At 40.2% G+C, this 24104-nt stretch overlaps 1 protein-coding gene across 2 annotated transcripts in view; it reads right to left on the reverse strand.

Annotated features, from left to right (window-relative positions):
- Positions 1–24104, reverse strand: part of KCNQ3 (potassium voltage-gated channel subfamily Q member 3) — a 195412-nt gene that overhangs the window by 12849 nt on the left and 158459 nt on the right. The window contains exons 2-12 of one of the 2 annotated variants that reach the window (XM_058030103.1): positions 23895–23985; positions 22039–22165; positions 20181–20353; positions 18022–18177; positions 16557–16667; positions 15535–15630; positions 14089–14183; positions 12745–12771; positions 9001–9057; positions 1589–1776; positions 426–528 (exon numbers count right to left, since the gene is read on the reverse strand). In XM_058030103.1, the coding sequence (XP_057886086.1) occupies positions 426–528; positions 1589–1776; positions 9001–9057; positions 12745–12771; positions 14089–14183; positions 15535–15630; positions 16557–16667; positions 18022–18177; positions 20181–20353; positions 22039–22165; positions 23895–23985 (1224 nt within the window). The remainder of the gene's footprint in view (positions 1–425; positions 529–1588; positions 1777–9000; positions 9058–12744; positions 12772–14088; positions 14184–15534; positions 15631–16556; positions 16668–18021; positions 18178–20180; positions 20354–22038; positions 22166–23894; positions 23986–24104) is intronic. The other variant, XM_058030111.1, reaches the window with a different exon arrangement.

Raw genomic sequence — 24104 nt, forward strand, 5'->3', positions numbered from 1 at the left:
ATTGAGACCTCAGCATGTATTAAAATATGACAGCTGAAAAGTAGGTTGCACACTCATATAATTGTGTATAAAGAGTTGAGTCAGCTCAGAGATTTTGGTTAAGCAAAAGTTCCAGTTTCATACAAATATTAGTCACTAAATTGAGAAAGATATATTTATATAACATTTTAACAAGGAACAGTACAAAATATTATTTTATGATAAAAACACTGTGGAGTAATTCTCAAAATGACATGGCAAATGTTATTAAAAACTTTCTCCTTTCTGCATATTTTCAACAGACTGAATTGGGTCTGTCTCAAGTTTCTCAAAACACTAGAATTATCTCATCTATTGCATCTAAAAAAAGTAATAACAGAAACAGTGAATCAACATGTAGCAACATGGTAATATTATTTCCTATCATCCTTCAAAACGACATTTACCTGACAGCTCGGATAGCTGTCTTGAATGTGGGGATCATATCTTCCATAGGGAAATCACTACTGTCACCTCTGTCTTCTGCCATGGGTTCCCCTGTTCCTGCATCTGCAAAGGAGGCCAAAAAACCAGATGTGTGAACATCTCACCACACAATATTTAGAGGGATGTCTGGCTGAATAAAGCACTACATAAAGTAAGTGCAATTTAATAAAGAAATATCTCTTACAGCTTCTTTCACTGGTCCGGTCTTGAAAGGGATTTAATTATTTTGGGACATCTGTAAGACACATTATTGAAGGATCTCCTTTCAGCATTTCTGAAACACTTGGAACTTGTCTTCCTTTCCAATAGATCTTTGCCCAAATTATTTTACATAAAGGCTAAAACAGGTTGTACAAGCCACAGGCCAAGTTCTCCTCTCACTGTCACTGCCTGGAGCTCATGTACCTTCATGAAGGAGAAAATCAAGTTCCTGGTGGGGACACCCAGGCTACACCCATGGTAGCATGTCCAGCATGCACTGGTGCCAGCTGGCACAAGAAAGGGGAACCTGTTATTTAAAGACCATTCTGGTGTTATGGGCAAGAAGAGCCCAATATGTGCTCAGGGAAGCTGAGAGGAAAAATGCCCTATAATGTTTCATGGAGACCCAATGGAAATCTCTGAGGGGCAGCAGGCTTGGGGAGAGAGGGGGAGGGAAGAAGACATTGACTCTCTAAAGGAGGTTTAATGAGATGGCAGTGAGGGTATATTTGAGATATACCCTCACAGGCTGCCGCAGGGTTGGATGCAGTCCAGGAGGAAGCTACCTTAGCTTAGCATCCTTGCTCATAAACCAGCCCATGATGGTGTGTGCTTTTGGGGGAATACAGATTGGCTGCCCAGTGTGCCCACTTTTTCCAGGCCAAACAGGCTGGAAAATCCAGTACTGGCTTTATCCCATATCAATTGCTGGCGTTGAGAAGGGCTGGTGTTTATTTCAAGCACTGTGCTGCCTGGGCTCCAGGACTCTTTTTCTTGGGCTTCCCCAAATGTACTACACAAAACCAGGTACTAGACGTACTTGTCCCAGAAAGTCACAAACCTTCAACAGAATATGCAGAAGAACAAAGTAAAATGAGAAGAACAGGGGATGCATAGAAAGAAATCAACACAGATGGGCTACCTTCTGAGCTTTGCCAAAAAGCGTACGCTTTCATTCGGAATGCAGTGCGAAAACGCTCCTTATTATTCAAGACAACATTCTTAGGCTCTTTTGAAGGACTTTCTTCAATGGCATCTACATTCAGAGGGGTAAATAGCTTTCCTTTAGTATTGGTACCACGAACCCGATCCAAGAGACCCAGCTTTTGGCTACAAAATAAGCAAAAGTAATCATTTTCCTCCTTTGTACACCATTAACTTGTTTTCATGATGCTTTAAGTATATAATGGGCTAAATAATTGTTTTGTATGCAAGGACACTGCTGGGGCTACCATAATTATCAATGTCTTTGTAAGCAACAGTTAAGGTCCACAGATAATTAACTTTTTATGAGCATTTTTTGGTATCAATGTTGAAAATGTTACCAGAGGGTCATGCTATCCTCTCCATGCAAGGTGTCACAGTGCTTCAGCTCATGTAGCACACCTGAAGCAGTAGTTTTATTATAAAGACATGAAACAACACTACTGCCATGTGCAGGGATCTCATTTACTCGACCAAGTTGCTCAGAGCCCTGTTCAGCTTGGCCTTAAAACACTTCCAAGGGTGGAACATCCACAAAGTTTCTGGGCAACCTGTTCCAGTGGTTCCAGTGGGGATTTCTTCCTAATGTCTAATCTGAACCTGCACTCTTTCAGCTTGAGGCCATTCCTCTTCATCCTGTCACTACACCTTGGTTAAAAGCACCTCTCCTCTTTTCTTGCATTCTCCCTTTAGGTACTAGAACATGCTCTAAAGTCTGCTAAGAGCCATCTCTTATCCAAACATAACAACCTCAACTCTCTTATTTTATTCCTCAACTTTAAGGAATAAAATAAAGTCAGATGTGCTGTGAACCAGATAAATCACCAGCAATATTCTAGCAGGCTTTGCCAAGCACTGATTAGGGACATGGTAGGGAGGATACCCTGTTTTCTCTCCATCATGACCTACAGGAGTTGTAGTGAAGTGACAAATTTTATTCCTCTGATGATTCCTTGTACTGTCTGTCCTCTTAGAGATTTACTGTCTGAATACATTTGTCCTTCAGTGACAACACAGAAATAGAATTTCATCTACCTGCCGTTCTACCAGCACCACTAACCCTCCTGACAGTGTGATGACTGCAATAATGTTAAAGGTAATCACTAATACCACTAAAGCAAAACAGGAAAAGGAATTTGCCAGGGAGTTCATCAGCTTATATATGTTCTGAACACTTTGTAGGTGATGGATGGTACAAATATTTGATTTGCTAGTTCACTTTGCAGCTCAAATGTTTGTTAATTGCACATTTGTTAAAAAAAAACCAACCAACCAACCAACCAACCAACCAAAAAAAAAAAAAAAAAAAAAAAAAAACAAAACCAAAAAAAACCAAAAAAACCAAACCAGGGCTAAGCCATGGGAAGAAGGCTTTTTAACACATTCCTGGGACAGCTCTAGGGAGAGGTGAATTGTGCACACATGAACAAGAGGCAGTTCTGTGTGGGACACCAGATCAAGTAAGTTGAGTGCAGGGAGGGAAGAGGCTGTTATAGCTGGCAGCTTTCTGAGAGCCACAGGTGAGAGCAGAGCTGAAGGATCAACAGCCATGGTTACCAGAAGTTAACAGGTGAGGTATCATTGCAGGATGCTCAGCTGCAGCCACTAAACCTACTGGCAGGAGAGGCAAGCATGGGGGGGGTCTCCTGTGCAAGAACATCGCGGCCAAGGATGGAGATGTGTGTGCAGACCTTGCAAGTGGGAAAGAAAGATTTCACATTTCTGTCTCAGAGCTCTGTCTGTTGCAGTATCCCACCACAATGGGTGTTATCTGAGCATTGAGCATCACAGCTGTTGCAAGTTTTTATGCTGTTTTTGTTTTTTGGGGGATTGTTTACATGAATTACTGGGGTTCTCATATCTACTGTCTGTTCCTGATTAATATATCTCTGACCCAGGGAGTAATGAAATGTGGGATTCCCTATCAGAAAAGTTGCAAGCACTAAACCTTTGGATGTAAGAAGTTTTTCCAACCCTTTTGACTTTCCTTTTTGATATGAAAATACTTGTGAATGTAATTTCTGCAGCCAGGTAAGTCCAGACACTTGCCCTATCATTGCATGGATGAAGTGCACGTGTGTATGTGAGTACTGAAGTGGCAACTAAAGAGAAGTTGGGTACAAAGGCACAGATTTAGTCCTGATATATCAGCATTTCCAGGAGATAAAGCATGGATTTGAGTGAAGAATTAGAATAATCTAAATGAATCATGTCTATATTACTCAGACTTTGCCTTAATGTCATTTCCTGAAGAATTCATGGCACGGGGGTAAGATGCAAAAAGCAAAGACAAATGTATGGAGTAAAAATTGTAGAAAAAGATGCTGCTTGTTGACATTTGTGACAAAATACATTTCTGACAATCTCACATTTGAGCTTAAGAACTCTTTAAAATTATTTAAAATATAAAATAGCTTTAAAAATTATTTCCATGGTTCTTCCTTTTGGGGTGGAATCTTGATCTGCTTTGCCCACCAAGGATCTGTCAACACTGAAGTGATGGTGAGTGCAGAGTCCCAGCAAGTGATTTGTGTTCTACTAACTTAGGGAGAGCCTGCACCCTCTTTTCTGCATCACTTTCTCTTCTCTGTTTGACCACTTTTGAGAGCAGTACTGCTTTAAAAGTCAGATATTTCAATTCTCTATGAAATTTGGATTCTTCAAGCAGTCAGCTGCCATACATAGGGCAAATATATACAGGAGAAGAAAACTAATGAGCAAGTTTGAAAAGGGCATGAAATATAAAGGTGAGGAAGTAAAAGTCAACTGAATGATTTGCATGTGGGATTTTTGAGCAGGTAAAGTAGGGAATATAAATTCTCATGTCTCATTAATAAATCAAGGTCTGAAGGAGGAATTAGTTTTGAGAAGTATGGTCAAGAAGAGTATGGAATCATGGCACATCACTGAAAAGAATTTTAATCCAAAGAAACGCACCAAAAATCTAGTTAAGTGATAACAGAGTCAGCCAGGCAATATAAACTGAGGGGCCTGAAGTTTTTAGAGAGAATGAGCTTGTGAGAGTGAGAATTTCTTTATTATAAAGAAAAAAGAGCAATGAGGTATGGACATCCTGGTGTTGATCTGTGCAGACTTAAGGAGACTGTGGAATAAGATACAAAAAAGGAGAAACCAAAGCAGTTTTAGGATGAGGAGATCTGTTCCATGATAATAAAATGACAAAGTTTGTTTCTGGGTCTGAAAAAATTGTGCAACAGGCTTGTTGTGGAGATCAGCTTTCTCCAGGTGGGGGGATTGCAGGTCACTGACAATAGATGATTGATAGATGAATCTCAAATGAAAGGAAGAGTCAAGTGGTCACACAACACACACTGGCTTCGAGCAATGTACTAAATGTCACACGAGTTAGTAACACTACGGAGAAACTCTCAAGAGAAAAAAATCTTTAAGGAACAGAACCTGAAAGGCAAAGAAGCAGCAAAATAGGTGAGGCAAAGACTGCTGTTGTTTATAAAATGCTGTTTAGTACTACATTAAAGTAATACAGTTGTCATTGCATGTGGTCACTAAATCCCTGTCCAGAAACTTGCTTAGTTCTTCAAAATACATAACCAGCTGCCCAAAGTTTGCCCCTTAAAAGTCCTGTGATAACTGCCTTGCATACCAGAAAAAATGAAGGCATAAAGTGAGATGAGGACCTGTAGGGATCAGACCACAAGGAAAAGGGTCAGTAGATGATGCGAAGAATCCAAATATTAATCTAGTGACATTTTTAAAGTATAGGACAGCAATATAAGCAAGATATGCAGAAATTTGTCATAGAGCTGTGCAAGACTGGGACTGAACAAGATTTTATATCCTCCTCATAGATAAAATCAGAACAAAAAGTTCCTCTGCATTCAGCACAAAACCCTACTTATTTGCAGTGACATTTTCCTCTGCATATGTTGGCATGCTCATTTGTGGGTTTTTTGGTGGTTTTTTTCAGTGTGGTGCGACTTAAGGTAGATAGTACAAACTGAAAATATTTTCAGATTTTCTTTTCAGAGTTTTTCAGCTATCCCTGCTGGTAAGAGTCAGTTTAGGAAGAAAATATTCTCCAAAGACTGTTGCTTGAGCATATTTGGTTTATGAGCTAGAACACATCTGATCTTTTTTAAGCTGTTAAAGAAGTTAAACTTCCTGTCTAAGACTACTCTTTAGACCCATTTCTGTAATCAGTGGGAAGTCAGCAACTCTAACCAGTGAGTAGGGAAAGTGTGGTTCAGTTTGGGATGACTTTATACTTGGGGGACATGGCTCTTGTTATTGACTACGGAATGATCTAGATGAGAAGTCATCCAAAAAGCAGGTCTCTAGCCTAAGTTAAAGTTACCTGAGCTGAAGCCTTCCTCATTAATGGAATCCTGAAGGTTAACCCTTGAAGTAACATTCAGATTTATAACAGTATGTAAATGAAACAAATATAGATAATTGTGTTTTTATCTGGCAGCCAGAGCAGTAAAATCATCAGACAATAATTCATCAGCTTCACATCAAAATATTCAACCATGTGTATAAAAAGAACCCCAAACAAAACCCAAGCTTCTTTCCAGATAACTGTCATCAGGAAAAAAAATGGACTTTATTCTCATTTCCAAGGAATGAAATCTGGGTCTGCTGGGGTTGTAGTTTTCATTGATCTTTTTTAAAGTACTGAAGGAATGTTTGTTCTCATGACACAATCTCCTCATCAAAGCAGCATGCGCATGGCTCAGTCCCGGGCGTGAAGCATGCGCCGACCGCAGCATCCTGCATGAGAGGGGCTAGGACAGTGGTTCCCACCCAAGGGCCCATGCACTGCTGCTCCTCTTTCAGACTCCCCCTTCTGATGTCAGCTACTCTTCCTCCCCTGGGAACAGTGGTCCCACTTCATTTGGCTTCCATAAGTTCAATAAAATATCATTCTCAACTTCCAGCACAGTTCCAGAAACTGGGGAGATACAAATCCATCCCAAGCATGCTGACAAAAATACAGAGTAGTTTCTCTGACTAGCTTGGATAAATCACCATTTCTTGTCTTGCATGCCATTAGATCCTCTCTCTCATGGGTTCCAAACCCTGTGTCTTTGATATGGGACCCAGGATGAGAATTCCTTAACTTTGTAGTAGATACAGATCACCAGAAAGGGAGGAAAGTGAGAGCAGTGCAGTTTCTTTCTACCTAAAGAAAATTCAGCTCTTAAATTTTTGTTCCTCAAGAGCAGTGGGAATTATTTTGGACCACCTGAGAGATTATTTTTGTGGCTTGATGTACAAGAGATGGCTGTCTTCTGCAGCACATTTTTACCCTTGCTCAGAACAAAGAGTGGGAACCACTGAACTAGATATATTTTCCAGAAACAGTCATGCAAAGAAATAATGCATTTATATCCCATCATGCATGCCAGATACTCTCCTCTCTATCCTTTTCCTAGTATTGAAGTTTCATAAACAAATGGTATGTGTGTGAGGAGAAAAACAGTGAATTAATTCTAAGAGTGAACCAAACAGCCCTCTGCCATGGATTTACCACTTTCACCTAACAAGGACAAATGATGATCAGGAGATTTTTCCATATTATTTACAGTTTAAAATCACTAGATGTAATTAGTCTCAGGTAACTGGAAGCAGAAGGAAGTCATGTTTACTCCAGCATTTTTGTACCTTATCAGATGAACTGAAATGGGTGAACTTAGCTTTGGAAAATCAAACATTCTGAGTGAGGTTTCCAGAAGTATCCCATATTCTGCTTTGAACACTTCCTTAATAGAAATTAACACCAAACTAATGTTATGACAGACATGAATTCTGCAGTAAACCTGTTCAACTGATCTCAGACAGTCCATGGGATTTCTTAAGATTAAACAAAGAACATTCCACACTTCTGAGGTAGTTCTAAACTTTAGCCAATCAACTTTCCCTTTTATTGAGTAGCATTCTTTCCTTCAGAGAGAATCTCACAAAAATGTTTTGTCCCAAAATAGCTGACTACAGCTTCCTGAAAACTAAAGACTTCACTTTGCACCCTGAATCTTGAGGCCTAAATTTGCAAGTTTCTAACATGTGAGGAGGAAACATGGAAACATCCATTCTAAGTCAACAAATTTCCACACTCCTTGGTGGTGTACATCCTCACCAATATTTAAGGGTGGGTATGACTCAAAATCCAGACTGAACTACCATCCAGACTATCTGCCCACAAACTTGAGCAAAAATCAAAACTTCAGCTCAACTTTGATGCCCTTCAGAAAAAGAAAGAGCTTTTACATACACTAAAGGCCTTTGCTTAGCCCCTTCTCTCACTCACACTTTCTAAAAGGATTTGAGATGGATGAAAATAAATAATGTCACATAAATCTATGGGAAGAATAATCCAAATCCAATTCATTGTGAAACCAGGATGGATATTTTTCACCAATGGATGCAGCCATTGTAGGTAGAAATGGATGCTGACCCACTTTTTGCTTCAAAGTAAACATATCATGTATCAAGCACTAGAAAGCAAATCAAACTGCTGAATCAAAGTGTCTTCACTATTGTGCATGGGCCAATCATCAAATGAAAAAATGGAGTGCTTTACTTGCTGCTCTCCAAAAGCAGAAGAACTCCAGCTAGAAAAGCTGAGTTGCAGGTAGATGGTTTCATGTTTGTGGAATGAAGTTGGAATGAGAACAACCAGATAAAGTTGAATGACAGCAAGGTGTGGGATAGAGTGAAATACTTTGCAATTCAGTCAAAATATTATTTCTAATGATGTGTCTTCTGTATTCCTGAAGTGCCACAAGCTTTGTCTATGTTTCTTTGCAGGAAGGTAAAGTTCTTGCCCCAGGTCTTAGGTCACAGTTCAGCAAGATATTTAAGCATATCACTAACTTTATTCAGATGGCCAAAAGCATCCACTTGTTTTCCATTTGCTGAACCAGAACCTGCAAATACACATGCAAAGATGTTGTTCCACTGAACTCAAATTCAAAGTAACTTGCATGAATTGTGTTGGCACGGTTAGGACCCCATAAGGAACAGTGTTTAGCTCTTACAGTATATTTTTCTCACAGTAAATTTCAAAATTCTTTGCAGACTAAGCTAGTTTAATTTCCATTCAATAGAAACAGAGAAAAGCACCTGTTTCCAAGCACATTCTTGGGAGAGCTAGGATAATGTCCCATGTTTTCTGAACAGTAGAACAATTAGCTATTTGTAAGGTCATGCAACTTTCTTTTTATGCTTAATAACTTTTCAGTCTTATTGTCCCTCACTTTTGATGGTGGTTAGGTGAATTACTGTAGTTAAAACAGAAAGTGCAGGCAGAGAATGGCATGCAAGAAATATGAAAAGAATAATGCTCAACTGTTACTTAAACATATATACCTAAGTTTTCTTGTAAGGCTTGATCCAAAGAATGACTCCCTACTAATCATGACATTACTGTAAAGTGAAGAAAAGTTATTAAGATGAGACATTAATGATTACTCATGAAAAGCTGTGTGAAAAAGAATGGGAGCCTTTCATTTGTAGTTAATGCAGTGTGCAGATTAGAGTGGCCTTTTTTCCTTCCTGTTTTGGGCAGATGTATTAGGATTAATAGCTTACAACAAAATTTTACACCTTGCAAAGTAGGGTTTTATTTTCATTTGGTTGTCAGCATTGGCAATACAAAAATGTACCATATTTCATGAATTCTTTCATACTCATGTAATAGGAAGGACAGGTACTCATTATGCCATTTAAAAAAAAATCAAATCAACTTTCCAAAGGCACAGAAATATTATTTATCTTATAGAGATAGGGAAACAGGGATAAATGACTTTTCTGCAATCACATAATAATAGATCTAGGAATGAATATGCTCTCCTGATATCAAGTTCTAAAGCTGGACAATGAGGATCAGGAGTAATACCCTAGAAGAAAGTTCAAAATTCTTCACTAAAGTGCCTGTACATGCAAGTTTAAATTCTGGTCAAAGTCAGTGGAACGGCTGCTAATAACAGCACTGAAAAATCAGCCCCCAATATTAATTCCTGAAAGACAGACATAAAAAGTTGCTCAGAATAAAAATATGTCTGGCAAGCAAATGCCCATCCTAAATGTAGGTCAGGCTCCCAAATGTTTGTTGAATGATTCACTGCATGCCTGCAGAAATGAGCATTAGTATCTCATCCTCATAAATCGCCCTTCTGGAGAGCTGAACAGATTGAAAAGCTTTGCAATACAGGGAGAAAAACAGTTACTGTCTTAGATTTCATGGGGCTGTGAGGTTAGGCATTGATTAGGGAAAAAAAGGGTGGTGGCACCTCTGGCATGAGGTCAGTAAACTCCTCATCAGTGAGCCACAGAGAGCACAGATCAGCTCCTCCTGGGTTGGGGAACTGCACATAGGGAATATGCTCTTCTTAAGAGCAGCATCATAACTACCACTTGCCTTCACTTTTTACAGGACAGAGTCAAGCTCCAGTCCAAGGTCCTCTTCATCATATCTCACATCTTCACAGTTTTATTTTAAACGGAGTTTCAGTAAAGCCTTAGATTGCTGACAAAATTTACTTGATTTTTCCACTGTGAAAAGTCCTTCCCTGCAGCCCTGCCTTGGGATCCAACTTCTGAAATGGATTTTCCACTCATTTGTGACCCCTGTGTTCTTCACAAATGGTCTAAGAACAAGGTCCTGTATCTATCTGTGACTTTGTCATCATGCCAGCTCCTGCTTCTCTCCTGATCCAGGAGAGATCCTAGAAGGATGTGTCTTGGAGTTCAACTCTAGAACTGTGGAGTTCCTAAAGAGCTTTCACTCTACTACTAAAACCTCTAAACTTAAAGCACTTCTGGTCCTCCAATTTTGACACAGCCAGGCCTCATTTTCAGTTTATGAAAAGCTTCTGTGAAAATTTTGGACCAATTATCTTATCTCTTTTGTCAACCATGGATCAGATGATGCAATTGATCACTACAGCAGCATTACTACTTATTTACTTTCTCTTTAAGTACTAAACTGATGGAAGAACCTCAAGACTGAGGACACTTATGGGCTGTTCTCCCCATTAGGCCCACATTCCCTTATTGCTCATTTATTTCAATACAGTCAAAGCACAAACTTCAGTGGAATACAAGGAATAGTTTCTATACCAAATCCCTGCAGAAGGAAGATTTTTTTTTAAATTATCTTGTTTGTAAATAAGAGTTTTATAAGAGATGGGATGTGGTACTGTCAAAACAACCAGATTTTATGGCTCAATCACATTTCTACTGAAGTCAGTGGATGTTCCCACAAGTGCCATCATATGTCTGTTTACCTGGAGGGTTTCCAATACCTTTGATTGAATGCCTCATTCCATAAACACATTTCTGCTAGCATGAAGGCTCCCATGCAGGTGTACTGATGATTTTGCTGAGGGTTATTATGTATATAATAAAATAAAACCAAATTACATCCAGCTAGAATGAGGGGCCTTGGGATTATAGCTTTAAAGATTTTGAGCTGTGAGTCATACTTTTCCATTTTTAATTCAGTGTGTTGACATCAAATAATTTCTACTGCCTGAAAGCTCCAGTAACTCAGAACTGCTGCAGGTGCAGGAGCTTCTCTAGTGGGGCTGTGATCAACAGTGAACTGCAGCAGGCATTCTCTTACTTAATTTTAATCTGCTGCTGCATCTCAGCCAGAACATTTTGACTCAAGTTATGGAATTACATACTCAAAAAGATTTCAGCTCCTAATTTCTTCCCTACATATTAAAGACCAAAATTCAGCTGTTACCAAGACTGGAGATGGCTAAAATCTCCAAACATCTGCATTAATGCAACTGAGCTTGCTCATGACTGCTTAGCCTGGGGAGTGCCATGGCTCTAAAGTACTTGAGGTCCATGGGGGTTCACAAACTGGGTACCTCCCACCCAGTCATCTTTGAGGAGGTGCAAGTGAGCTCATGATTTTGATGATAAGAGGAGGAAGACATCCTTTCCCAATAATCTGTCACTAGAGCACTTCCCTGTATTGTAAGAAAACTTGAGATAGGTTTTTCTTCTCTGCTAAATGAAGCTTGAATCCCAAAAGTTCCTAGAAGAACAGCAAGTGTAATTTTTTTTTGGTCAACTTCCTATATTGAAGGTCTCATCTGTTACATGGAATATTTAAAAAACAAAAATAAAAACATAACTTTTCATCAATTCAGGGACTAGAACTCCAGACCTGACCTCTGGCTCACAGTTTTCAAATGTAACTACAATTTTGTTCCTTTTCTCTGTGCTCTAAATGGTGAAGCAAACTGAAGTAGCTTCAGCACTGTGGAGCTATTTATCCTTTAATTGCTATTGAATTTCATGTGGGTGACTCATTGATAGTGGTTTAACATTAAGTTTTGAGTTACAATTATTGTATGTGCATTTGACTCTTCTACTTATCTGAAGAGGGTTATAAAGATATCATTTCCATTTGAGACTTTGCAGGTTGGCTGACTGTGGCTGCTCTGCTGCTCTTCAGTGACTGGCCAGTGCTGGGGTTGAGGATTCCTTCATTCTCTTTGCTTGTGAATACCCTGGTGTGATGGGGAGCCTGGGAGCTTTCCTGTTTTATTCAGCATGGGTGGCACCAGGCCCTCAAACCTAATGCACTTTTACAGTACTGCCAGAGAGACTGACTACCCTGCTGTTCCATCTTAGACACTCATCTCTGTATTTACTGTCAACAAAACTTTGCACAGGGTGAACTGTCACTGGGTCACACCACAACATTGCTCTGTGCAAGAGTGTGAAGCAACAACAGCAACCAGAGTCTTAAATTCCCCCCAGAACAGCCTGGATGCTAAACCCTGGCTCTGCAGCATGGATCAGGAGAAATCTAGACCATGATTAGTCATAACAAACAATAAAGCTGTTTACAGACAATCAGCAAGCAACACTGCCTTTGTACAATTAGCATTTTAGCTGTGTTGTTAAACTAGGGAAAAAAGCAAGCAGTTAGGAAATGGACTTGTTAATAATTTTTAATGATTACCTGTGGTGTTAGTAGCATGATTTAGTTAACAGCTCATGAATCCACATATCCACATAGAACTATTTAGCTTGCATCCTCCAACAGCTGTATTAAAACATATATGTATAATAATGACAGCTACATACCTGGCAGTACCATCCAATTGCTCTTTCCTTTTATAGAAGAGAGGATGCATTACAAGAAAGCAATGAGAGAAAAATCACATCATAAATTCAGCATATTTTTAAAATATAAATTGCTAATCTACTGCTAATACCTTATTCCTCTTTTGTTCTGTGACCATAACTGACAGAAAAAGCAGAATAAAAGCTACATTTTCAACTAGCTATAAAACAAAAAAAGAAGTGATATAGATTTCTGAAACCAGTCTGTGCTGCTTAGATTGGCAATCCAGTCTTTAGTGAGCAGTGATCTTCCCTGCCCTCCTTCCCAGGATCTTATTTGCAAAGCATCTATTAAATTTCAGATTGCATCTGGATCACAGAAGAACCTACACAAAATGAGCAAGCTTGAAGCCAGACTCCTTATGAATCTGAGAATTATTCTCTGAAAAACCCTGCAGTCAAGAAATCCTGAAGAAATTACTCTGTAATGGAAAATGTGGGAATAGACAGAAAATGAAAGCAATGAAGAAAAGGAAAGAAATGTTCTGAGCCTTAATTAAACACTTTTGGTGGGTTCTTTGTTTTTGTTGGTTTTTTTTGTTGTTGTTGGTTTTTTTTGTTTGTTTTGTTGTTTTTTTTTTTTTTTTTTTGTAGAGGTTTCCTTTTTGAAGCACATGAAATTGATTCTAAAAATGTATTGTGCCTAAAACAAAGAAAGGGTGAGTATTTGTAATTTGCCCTTGTGAAAGCAGGAGTCTGAAACATTTCAAGGCAGTCTTGAGCAACAGCTGGAACTTCAGTTTCAGGTAAGTGAGCACAACTATGCATGGAGACCTCTGAGTTGAACAGCAGTTTAAGGACACTTTTCTTCAGAGTGAGGCACAGCAGCAAGAGCAGGAGGAACATTTAGAGCACTAACTTGGATATGTAATGCTCATTGTTATCGGCTCATAATCTGTAGCTAAAGGTCTTGGTTTTTCATAGGGCCATACAGGTTTAAAAAAAAAAAAAAACATTTTAAAATGTTTTTTTTAAATGTTAAGATCTAAGTGTGAGAAAGATGCTTGTTGGACAGGCAAGGAGAGTGAGGATCAATCTAATAGCCATAAACAGATAAGCATCCATTTTATCTGAATGTCTTTATGTATGGAATACTTTCACTGAACTCAGAAGTGGTGACTGAAATTAAACCACTGCCTCAGAAAAGATTCCTCTTCTTCAGAAGAGTTTTCTGGAAAACATCTGTTGCCTACAAAAGCCTCACTGATATATATATATATATGTATATATATATAAAGTCTGTGTTTCCTATCCTGACTGATACTTCACAGAAAATGATGATGGAGAGGTGGACAATGCACTTACCTGAAAAATGGAAATGATACAATTGATTCATAAAACCTCCAGGTAGCAACTAAATCAATCCTGTTGGGGTTAGTAGCATAGTATCTCCAGGCAGCCTAAATTACAAGGGAGAGGAAATAATTAGTGTTAGGTGAAGTTATTTCCCATCTGACTGCAGCCAGACTCTGTCAAAGAACATAACAATGCACCTGAGTCACTATCTGGAAATTAATTACTAATCAGCCATACCAAATGAGTGCCACTATATGGAAAAGCTTTTGACACTGAATTTTGATCTTGGAGGGCTGTTAAAGGAGACAGGACATGGAGAGAACCATTATCAGAACATGACATTACATTAGACTAAAATGGTTTTATTGTCCTGTCTGGTATGTCTAAAAGAGCTTCAAGCACTGCTGGACTTGTCCAGTAATTCTGGAAGTACTTAAGATAGTTTACCTCCTAATGTATCATCAGAAGAAATTTCGCTAGGCAATTTTCTACTTCAGCATTTAGTTCAAATTAAAATTCCCCCCCAAAAATTTCCCCAACCTGAAACCCACTAGCTGCATAAGCTACCTGATCAGTGGAGATGCTTTAATTTAAAATTAAGTTCCATCAAATTCTATTCACAATTCATGCCTGCAGCCCCTCTGTTTGCTAAAGTGTGTTTTTAATGAGAACAGCCATGAATTTTAATGCCATTCAGCCTATTTCTCCTGAGGACTGGCTCAATCCTGAGCTCCAATGCTTCAATTTGTTATCACAGAAACTTTCTCTGTCCCTCTGTGAAAATGATGTCATTTACTTAACTGTTCTCAGGATGTGCTCCATACCTACTAAGAATAAATAATTTCAAATTTGTCAGCATACAGACAAATGATTTTAAGCTTAATATCCTGAATTCATAACAAAGGCCATAACTGGGCTCTCTTCCCATTGAATTTCTGGATCATCCAATGACATAACAAAGGATACAGGGTGCAGATTAGTTTTTAAACCCCACATATACTATTTATATTATTTGCCTTGATTGAAATTGTCACTGTCTACTGTGTTACTTCTATTGCTGTTTTCACATCCATAACAACATAACTGTTTGCACAGAAAAGCATTTTCTCAAGGGAACTGAAAAAAATACGTATTTTGTAAAGAATGTGTTTTCAACAGCTTGTTTCCTGTTATTTTGTGGCAGTGATGAAGAAGCCAGTTGGTTTACAGAAGCTAGCAGATGAGATCCTTTCTTTGCAAGACACTGTTCTTCTGAAAGTTATTCCGGGAATTGAGAGATTCCTCAAAACTGCAAAGGCGCCTCTGCATTATCCAGCTCAACTGACAAACAAAAATTCTCACCTCCTGCAAAGGGAAGTGAGAATTTGGGCAGGGGAAAAGTGGTAACCCTTGCTAACATGATGCAGTATTCTTCATGCACAGCACTTTTTCAAGGAAGAGGAAAGAGCTGCAAACCTGAATGAGCTCAGCTGCTGGCTTTCTTCTTTTCTCAAAATGTTTTTGACGATGCTGCTCCTGGACCTTCAGTGCCAGCCCTGACCCCAGAATGCCCTGGAAGCATAGAGTGATGCAAGATTTTAGACTTTTCTTACTCAGAACAAAAGGGATTAATGATGAGAGGATGCAGGGTGGAGATGGAGATGGCTACAGGGAGTCTCTGTGCAGTTCCCATGCCTTTCCTGCTGCTCCACTCATGGGACAGGAGGTTGTCATGCTCCTCTCAAGGACCACAGGCCACACCAAACCATTAAAGGTCCTCAAGAGGCTTCTTGAATGTCTACTGCCTTCCCAAGCTGGTGGTTTCCAGCTGCTGTGTTACTTTCCATTTCCACTGAAACTCTGCTTGCATGATACAAGGGCTGTGCCATACCATGCTTTGGATCTGAGAGCGCAGGACTTGTCATCCTTTGTGAAATTCTTTCGAAGTCTGGATCTAGAGGAAAAATATCCTAAAATCTGGGACCGGGGCAGTTTCTGTTGCTATTCAGCCCATCTCAGTCAGATTTTGTCTCTTTCTTATCTGAGGACATCGCAGACAAAGGAAATAAAGGGCTGGGTAAGATTAGTCAAATTCTAATTATTACATTGGTGGGCCCCAAATCCTTTGAAAATATGTTTTGTGGGGGTTTTGCTAATAAGTACCAGTAAATTACCAAATGCCAGTGTACAGTCTCATGAACTGCCTTGTGATTTCCTATATTGTTCACTTGCTGGTTTAATTCTGTCCTGTCCAACTAGCACTGTCAGGCAATGCCCACATAATGACTTGAGGAGTATTGGGGTGACATATTATTCCCAATAGGCTCGGTGCAAAGCTGGGAAGAAACAAGTTCCATTTCCTGATACAGACCCACTCAAGAATCTGCAGTATTTCTTTAAAAGAGATTTGGTTCCACTGGTGATTTTATTAAATTTACCTTCTTTTTGCAAGTGCACAGAGCTGGGCTGTGTCTAACAGAGGAGGGGAAGGTACTTACTGCAGGAAGAGCAAAGAAGGACACTCCAATGAGAGAGAAGGTGGCTGCAATCAGCCGTCCCTCCCATGTTTTAGGGGTTTTGTCACCATATCCAATCGTGGCGAGGGTGATCTGTGGGCACAAGAACCAGGGTTTAATGTGAGAAAAACAAAGCCAACAGCTCTGTGTAAATGCCACCATGAAAGCTGTGTATGTAACTCAGCCCTGAGGATGCTCATGCACAGCTTGGTGGAATAGGATCTTGAGGATGGGTCAACCAATTTTTTGGTGGCATCATAATCCCAAGGCACTGCATGGAGAATGGCCTTGGTCTCAAAGCAGCTGCCTCTTTCAGGTGCATTTGCTGCAAGTGAACTCCACATAAATCTCCTGCTCACCATCAGTACACAGTCAGGAATGGGATTTGCCACTTTTAACAGCTTGCAGACCCTTAATAACCTGTCAGAACTAGCTCTACCCGAAGTTCTGGTGTTTTTAAAACAAAGATGTCTTTGTGAAAACATTCTCCTTTCTGGCACATTTGTTAATTTCCAGCTGTGTACATTTTCTCATCACTGAGACTCCATCTAAATGTCCCGGATATCAAAGGACATGGAAACATCCAGGTGTTCTAGGCAACACTTGGTATCTTTTGACTAATAATGGGGGAAGGGGAGTATTTTATATTTATGAGCGAACTACATTGAATAAAAAATATGCTGCTGAATTTAAGTCACAGCATGACATAGACTTCCTCAACTATCAGTAACAAAGCAACATGAATTCTGGAATGGCAGGAATATCTGATTGAATGAGTGGTGCAAACCAATACTCCTCTCTTAATCAGAAGAGACAAGAACAGATGTATCAAAAGTCCCTCTTGTTCAGCATTTTACCACTAATGGCACTCCCTGATCTTTGAGGAATGCATGTAAGACATGAGAATTGTTATGTTAACCTTTCCAGAAATATTTTTTTACTTCCTCCATCTGAACCCAGAGATATCTTCAGTCACTGCCTCCATAAGAACTAAACCTGCTATGCATGTCTTCCTCAACTGCCCAAATGTTTGGTGCTCTTTGACAGCCCAACAGACCCATCCACTGGGCACCTCTGGCTCTGCCATGTTCTGAGGAACACAGCTCTCACTGCAGGACACTGCTGGCATGAGAGCTCAGTCTCCCATAGTGCAGTTACACCTAAAGAGATGCTCCTCTAAAAGAGATTTCCCAGGCACCAGGAACACAGATTGATTTCTGAAGGAAATTAAGCACCTAAGGGCTATTTTCTGAAAATCAACCTGAAAATCAGCAGGGTTGTAGGTTCTGTCAATTGGTTGTAGAGGCACCCCTGCTTTGATAATGTTCCTGTGTAATGTGCCTTTCACCCAGATATAGCAGCACTTGTACTGTAATCCCTAAAACTTTATCTCTTCTTGGACATGAAGTTTTAAAGAAGTGTATGAGGTAATTTTGGCGTCACTTACCAGCCCCCACCACAGCGCATCTGCATAGGTTTCAAACTCCTCTTTCATCTCCACCCCATTAGCATCTTTTTCAGGAACATCTTTTTCAACCAGATAAACAAGAAATGAGGATAAGATGAGTGTCAGGAACCCAATGTACCAAGCAGTGATGAGCTCCTGCAAAAGAAACAGATGAACACAGAGGGGCTGAAAAGAGCCTCAATATCCACAGGAGGAGAGAGAAGCACAGAGGGTAACAGCAGAGCTGTCACTGCTGGCTGTGGTCACATCCACGACCAGCCCAGCTCAGCACTTAGTGGGAAATAATGCAGAGATTTACAAGAATTGGCCCTTACACAGAACCTTCCTTAGGAGCAGCCTGGAGGAATCTGCAGCTGTGGCTCTGCTTTAAGCTGGGCTAAGGGCTGAGCTGCACCCATGGCACAGGAGGATGCAGGGCTCTGACCCTGACCTTAGCTTTTTCCTTTGCTTCTGCTCCTGGGCCTGGTCAGTCTTGGCAAACAAACCAACAGCTCTGCCCTCTCCCTACCTCCAGAGAGCCAAGGCTGCAGGAGGCACTTCCATCTCTTCAGCCATAACAAAGCTGATCCCATCATGAATGATGTTTTCAAATTGAATTCATGCAATAGGAACAGACCTTGAAAATATTCAGTGTGCAAACAACCCCCAAACTTTCTGTTTTAGAGAGAATGATTAAAGTGGAGTGCCCCATAGAGGCGGGGCATGCAGCCACCCAAGTTAAAATCCCAGAATGCCAGAATATCTGAAAAACGGCAGAAAATTGTTTTTTAGGTCTTCAGAGGTAGGTAAAAAAATCAATATTCCTATTCATTTTTATCATTCATATTAGTCATTCATCCAATTCAATTCAGTGTATTGAGACAAAAAAAAAAAAAAAAGAAAAAAGTTGTAGCTGATAACTATATAATTGAATCTTGAAATAAGTGAAAAACTTTCCTAGCTAATTTCTGGTGTGCAATCACAGAAGGAAATTAGCAAAATTATTTTGTCATTGTCTCCAGTAAAGCAAAGTTCTCACAACCCCCTCTAATCTCCCCCAGCCAGCTGAGGTCTAAAAGTGCATGGTGAGGAACCAAACAAGTAATACTTGAACGAAATCCCACACAATGAAGCCTTTAGCAATTCCAAACAATGTTTTTGTTACACAGACTTCTTCCACGATCTGTTTCCTGAGAAACATTTTTGACATAAATGTTTATCTGCCACCTGTCTTGTAGCAAGTTTATATAAGGAAGAGGCAGAAGTTCATAAGAAATGAAGCATGGTGGGCATCCCCATTAGTCTGTGCACAGAAGCAACGTCTAAATATGCTATGCCAGCTGGCATTTTAACCTTCAAAACCCCCTAAGATATCAGGAATGTCATTCATGGGTAAGAAAAAGCAGTATGTAGTGGAGTATATGTCATTTTTCTATATCCTGTGCAGATGAGAAATCTCATCTAGAGGATGAGATAGCAGATATTTTAAACAGAGATTTTAAGCAGATAGTTTTTGACTTGTAATAGTGTTTTGTGAAAATGCAAGAACACAAATACCTGTCTGGTGCAAGACAGGGTGTGTCTGACTACAGCACCAAGTTGGGCCAACCAAAGATGACTTCAGAAATTTTTGCCTTTCAGGATTCCCACTGTGTCCATCTCTGTATTGTCTGACCTAATCTTCCAAAGAAAAATTTTGCCTGTAGCTCCCTTGGAAACCACATTTCTGTGCATATTTCTCAGGCTACTCAGCCTCTTTCATCCCTTCAGAGACCTACTCCATCTGTTGATCAGACAAGTCTGAGACGCCACTACAAACATGTTGCAACTTCCCAGGCTTTTTTTTTGTCAAGGATTTCAGCATCCTTCACTACAAAAGGGATGTCCCTGCTTTCCATTCACAGTAAAGGCAAAGTTCTTGTTGTAACATGTAGGAATGAACATGGTCTCATTTCCCAGCATCACTATTGAGCACAGACAGGTAAAACAAAGGGCAAAATGGTTCAGAGAATGGAAAAGGGAATAAACCTGAAAGAACAAAACTGTATTTTGAACTGCTAAACATAACCCCAAGGCACTACTGTACCTGTAGATCCCCTCTCTACCCTTTTAATCTTCCCCCTCAGCCCCCATCTGAGCCGTGCAAGCTGCTCACTCACTTTGCTGTGTGCACAAATGGCTGATCCCAAAAGTTTCCAGGTGCCGCCGCGCCGGTCCATGCGCAGCATCCGGAGGATCTGAAGGAAGCGGAGGCTTCTGAGAGATGTTGCCAGAACATTGCCCTGGTTCCCAACAGCAACCACTGGCACTGAAGCAATCAGCACAAAGATATCTGCAAGGCAAAAAGGACAAAGCCTGCCAACAAAAGTGGCCCCATCACCTGCTTCTTAATCCCATCTGGCTGTGCTGCAAATTTCCCTAGGCGAGTTTCAGAGCTGCCTGCAAATGCCTTCTCCTGCCAATTAATCAGATATCTGCAGCTGCCACACATCAGTATCAGGCACAGAACCCCCTGGAAAGCCTTGGGATCTATTTACAGATCAATGCACTGGACCAGAGACACTGAGCTCACTTAGGGATGCACGGAACAGTGTCCTAATCCTGACAGAAAATCAGCTTTAGCTTCATCTGTGCCACTGGAACACCACAGTGAACAGGTCAGCAGATGAGAAATTCAGGTTTGATGGTACCATTACTATTTTATTCTTCTTCTTTTAGTTTTCCCACTAAAATCTTGTAATCAGTACTACTATTTTTTTGAAAATGCCCACAGGAGCAATTTGCTGATGACTAAAGAGGTTTGAAATGTGAATAAATTATTTTTGTTTTCTTTCTTTTTTTTTGTTTCCCCCTGCTTTTTGATCCTATATACACATACAAGAAGGAAGTGGCGCCAAACAGCTTCAAACATGCTCTGGGCACTCAGTCTTTGATTATTGTCTTTATATTCTATTTCCAGCCAAAAAAGTGGATTTCAGATTTATTCACTTCCAATCATTCTCAAAACAAACTTGTACTAGTGGCAAATGAGAGATGATTTTAATAAATCCAGGATATCTTCTGGTTTTTACCCAGATATAAATGAAGATTCATACTCAGGAGTGAGATGACACTGTTACTGAGAAGGAATGAGACAGAATCAATCCCACTTGTTCACATCTGCTGCCTTCCCAAGCCTACTAAAATATAAGTATTTGTACAACAGTAGCACCCAAAGGAGCATCACTAAATTGAGGATAGCACAGATGCACAAAGAAAATTTGTCACAATTTTGTCTACCATTTAGATCCATGAGATGAACAAAAGGAGAGGCTTGTATTCATTCAGCACCATGGCTCAGAATGTTATGTGCCGTACAAATAGAGAAAAAAACCCAGTGCTTGGCCTGAAGAGAGTTGAAACAAGTGAGGGTATCCTAAAATCAGTGAATGAATGGGGATGACCAGTGTTCAGGGCAGACTGAGCTCCTGAATGTTGGCTGGTTGGTTTGTGGATATAATGAGTAGTTGCAGGAGGGTATTCAAACATGAATAATGAGTAATTGTGTGGATAATTATAGGCAGTGCCTTCCAAGCTTGAAAGACAACATGGGTGAAATCACAAAGATACTTATTTGTAGATACAGACAACAATACAATTGTAAAACAAAACACAAATATGAAAGGGAGCTGGGGAAGATGGTATAGAGTCAGGTTTGAAACTGAAGGCAGAGAGAGTCTTCCTGAGGATGAGCTTAAGAAAAGTGAAATGGGGCTCAGGACAAGAAAAACGTATTTGAAGAGTAGAAGGATTCATTTTGTTTTTCTCATTTACTAGGTAGCCAAGTGTCTCTTAACTACAAGTTATTTCTGGGTACTTGAAATAATTGCTCCAAGCAGGACAGAAGTCCTGGCATAAAGGGCAGATATGATTTTGGTGCTCTTTGCACTGCCAATCACCATTTTTTTGATATCCCCCAAACTGGCTTAAAAGGAAAAGGGACCTTAATGTAGAGAGTAGTAGAGAGTAGGTGCCTACCCAGCATGCACAAAGGCTTCCTGGCAAATTTGAGTCTCCCCCTCCATCCTTTGTAGCGACAGCAACAGCCAGCAGCCCAGATTCTTAAGGCAAACTCTGCTCCAAAGATGAAAATGGCAAAAGTTTCCTGTATCGAGACACAAACAACATTGTTAGTCTCACAAGTTTTGCAGTAATTTTGAACACAAGGATACAGTTGAAGGAAACAGATGAGGTGCAAGTGTTAGGATATGAGTAAGAGAGAGGAAAAAAGTGGAGGAGAATCGAGATTGGTGGCAGAGGCAAGGCAAAGAGGGGACACAGTTTTCCAGCCTGCTAAGTACCATACAGGAAGGATTTGCCCCTGCTGTTGGGTAAAAGTGAAGTGCTCACCCTGGAAGGAGAATCACTTCACAGAAAGACTTCCTGCTCCACACAAAATGAGGAGATGTATGTGAGGGGTGACTGCAGAGTCTCCAGGGCACTCTGTGCCCATCCCCAGCTCATGCAGCCACATCTGTCCAGACAGGGCAGGACACAGGATACTCACATGGTCATAACTTTAAAGCAGTGATAAAGACATATGTAAGACACATTTAAGGCATATGTTGTTCCCTCAAATTCCTGGTGGATGAAAGAATGGGATTTTCCACCTTGCTCCAGACCCTTTCTAAGCATGGGAAGGGAATGGGGAGTAAAGAGCTTCTCTGAGGTGCTCAGCAGGGTGGGGTGCCAAGGGCAGCCTGGGGCACATGGTTACTTTTCCTCTCTGTGAATTGCTGGCAAGAAGGAAAAGGAGACTTTTCCTCATGCTCATTGCCCACAGCTTCTAAAAGCCGCTGAGAGCCATGTAAAAACAAGCACAGGAGAAAGAAAGATAGGTAACCTCAGGCTTTTTCAAATGTGAAAGATGGGCCTAAGCAGGGTAACAGAGACCAAAAGCAAGTTTCCCATTCCCTGAGGGATGAAGGTGTTTTCATACAGGCACTTTTTGAGAAAGAACATGCAAGAGGAATTCACCTTTCATTCCTTTTGGCATTTAGCTCTTGCTTGCATCTATATGTCTCTGGAGGTACAAGGGGAAATGGAAATTGAGATCCTAGAACTAATTTTAGTGTGCAGTTTCCCTAGGGATACTTTAAACAAGGCCAAGTTAAGTGAGACATTGTGCCCTGTATTTTATGATAGCTATGGGAGCAAAGAAGGTTCATTTTTAGGGTCATTTTCATAAAATGTTGAATTTGCAATTTTATATTTAGGGACCTTTTTTTTCTATTTTTCAATTCTTCTGCTAAATGGGAAGCCTTGCTGAAATAGTCTTGAGCATGAACTTCAGCATTTATAGAACAAGCAATCTGGAATGTGTTTGCTGGGAATATATTTTCTCTCAAAGGCACTGCCTGCAGCAATTTCAGCTATGCTGCTATTGGACAAAAACATGAATCCAGCTCTGATGACCTCCCTTGAAAGAAATACTAGGATTAATAGAATACTATAGAATGAATCAAAAGTGTTGAAAGATTCCTCCAAAAAATATTTTTCAAGTGTGCTTAGGTCTGGCACGGTCAATAGGAAATTTCCTGATAATCTGATGGAAGGACTGTCAGACAAATGCTGAAAAGCCATTGTTTAAAAGCCTCAGGATAGGGTCTTTGCTCTCATTTTCTTTTTGTTCAGGAACCTCACTTACTTTTTACTCAGTTGGTGTTGACAATGGACTGGGAACTCTCCAATATGTAAGTGCACAGTCACTGCTCCAGGAGCAGGAGCAGAAGCCTCACTGCATGCACAGCTGGGAGCAAGTTTCCATCCCTGCTGATGGGGCTGATTTCATCCAGGACATTACCAGGGTGATGCAGCAGCCACAGTTCACTTACCAGCAAGAGGAGCCAGTCTCCAGAAACTGTTTCATACTCCTTGAAAGTTGTCAGGACTGCTAAGATCAAACACCCCAAGACAATCAGAAACCTGAAATGAAATCAAAAGCACAGCATTTTTAATCTCTTCTCTATTTGCACTGGAGATATTGCCTATAAAATCATGAGCAGAGATCTCCACGGGATGGCTGCTCCCTGTTGGTGAGAATG

Source organism: Melospiza georgiana, chromosome 1 (assembly GCF_028018845.1).
Source record: "Melospiza georgiana isolate bMelGeo1 chromosome 1, bMelGeo1.pri, whole genome shotgun sequence".
NCBI classification, from domain to species: Eukaryota; Metazoa; Chordata; class Aves; order Passeriformes; family Passerellidae; genus Melospiza; species Melospiza georgiana.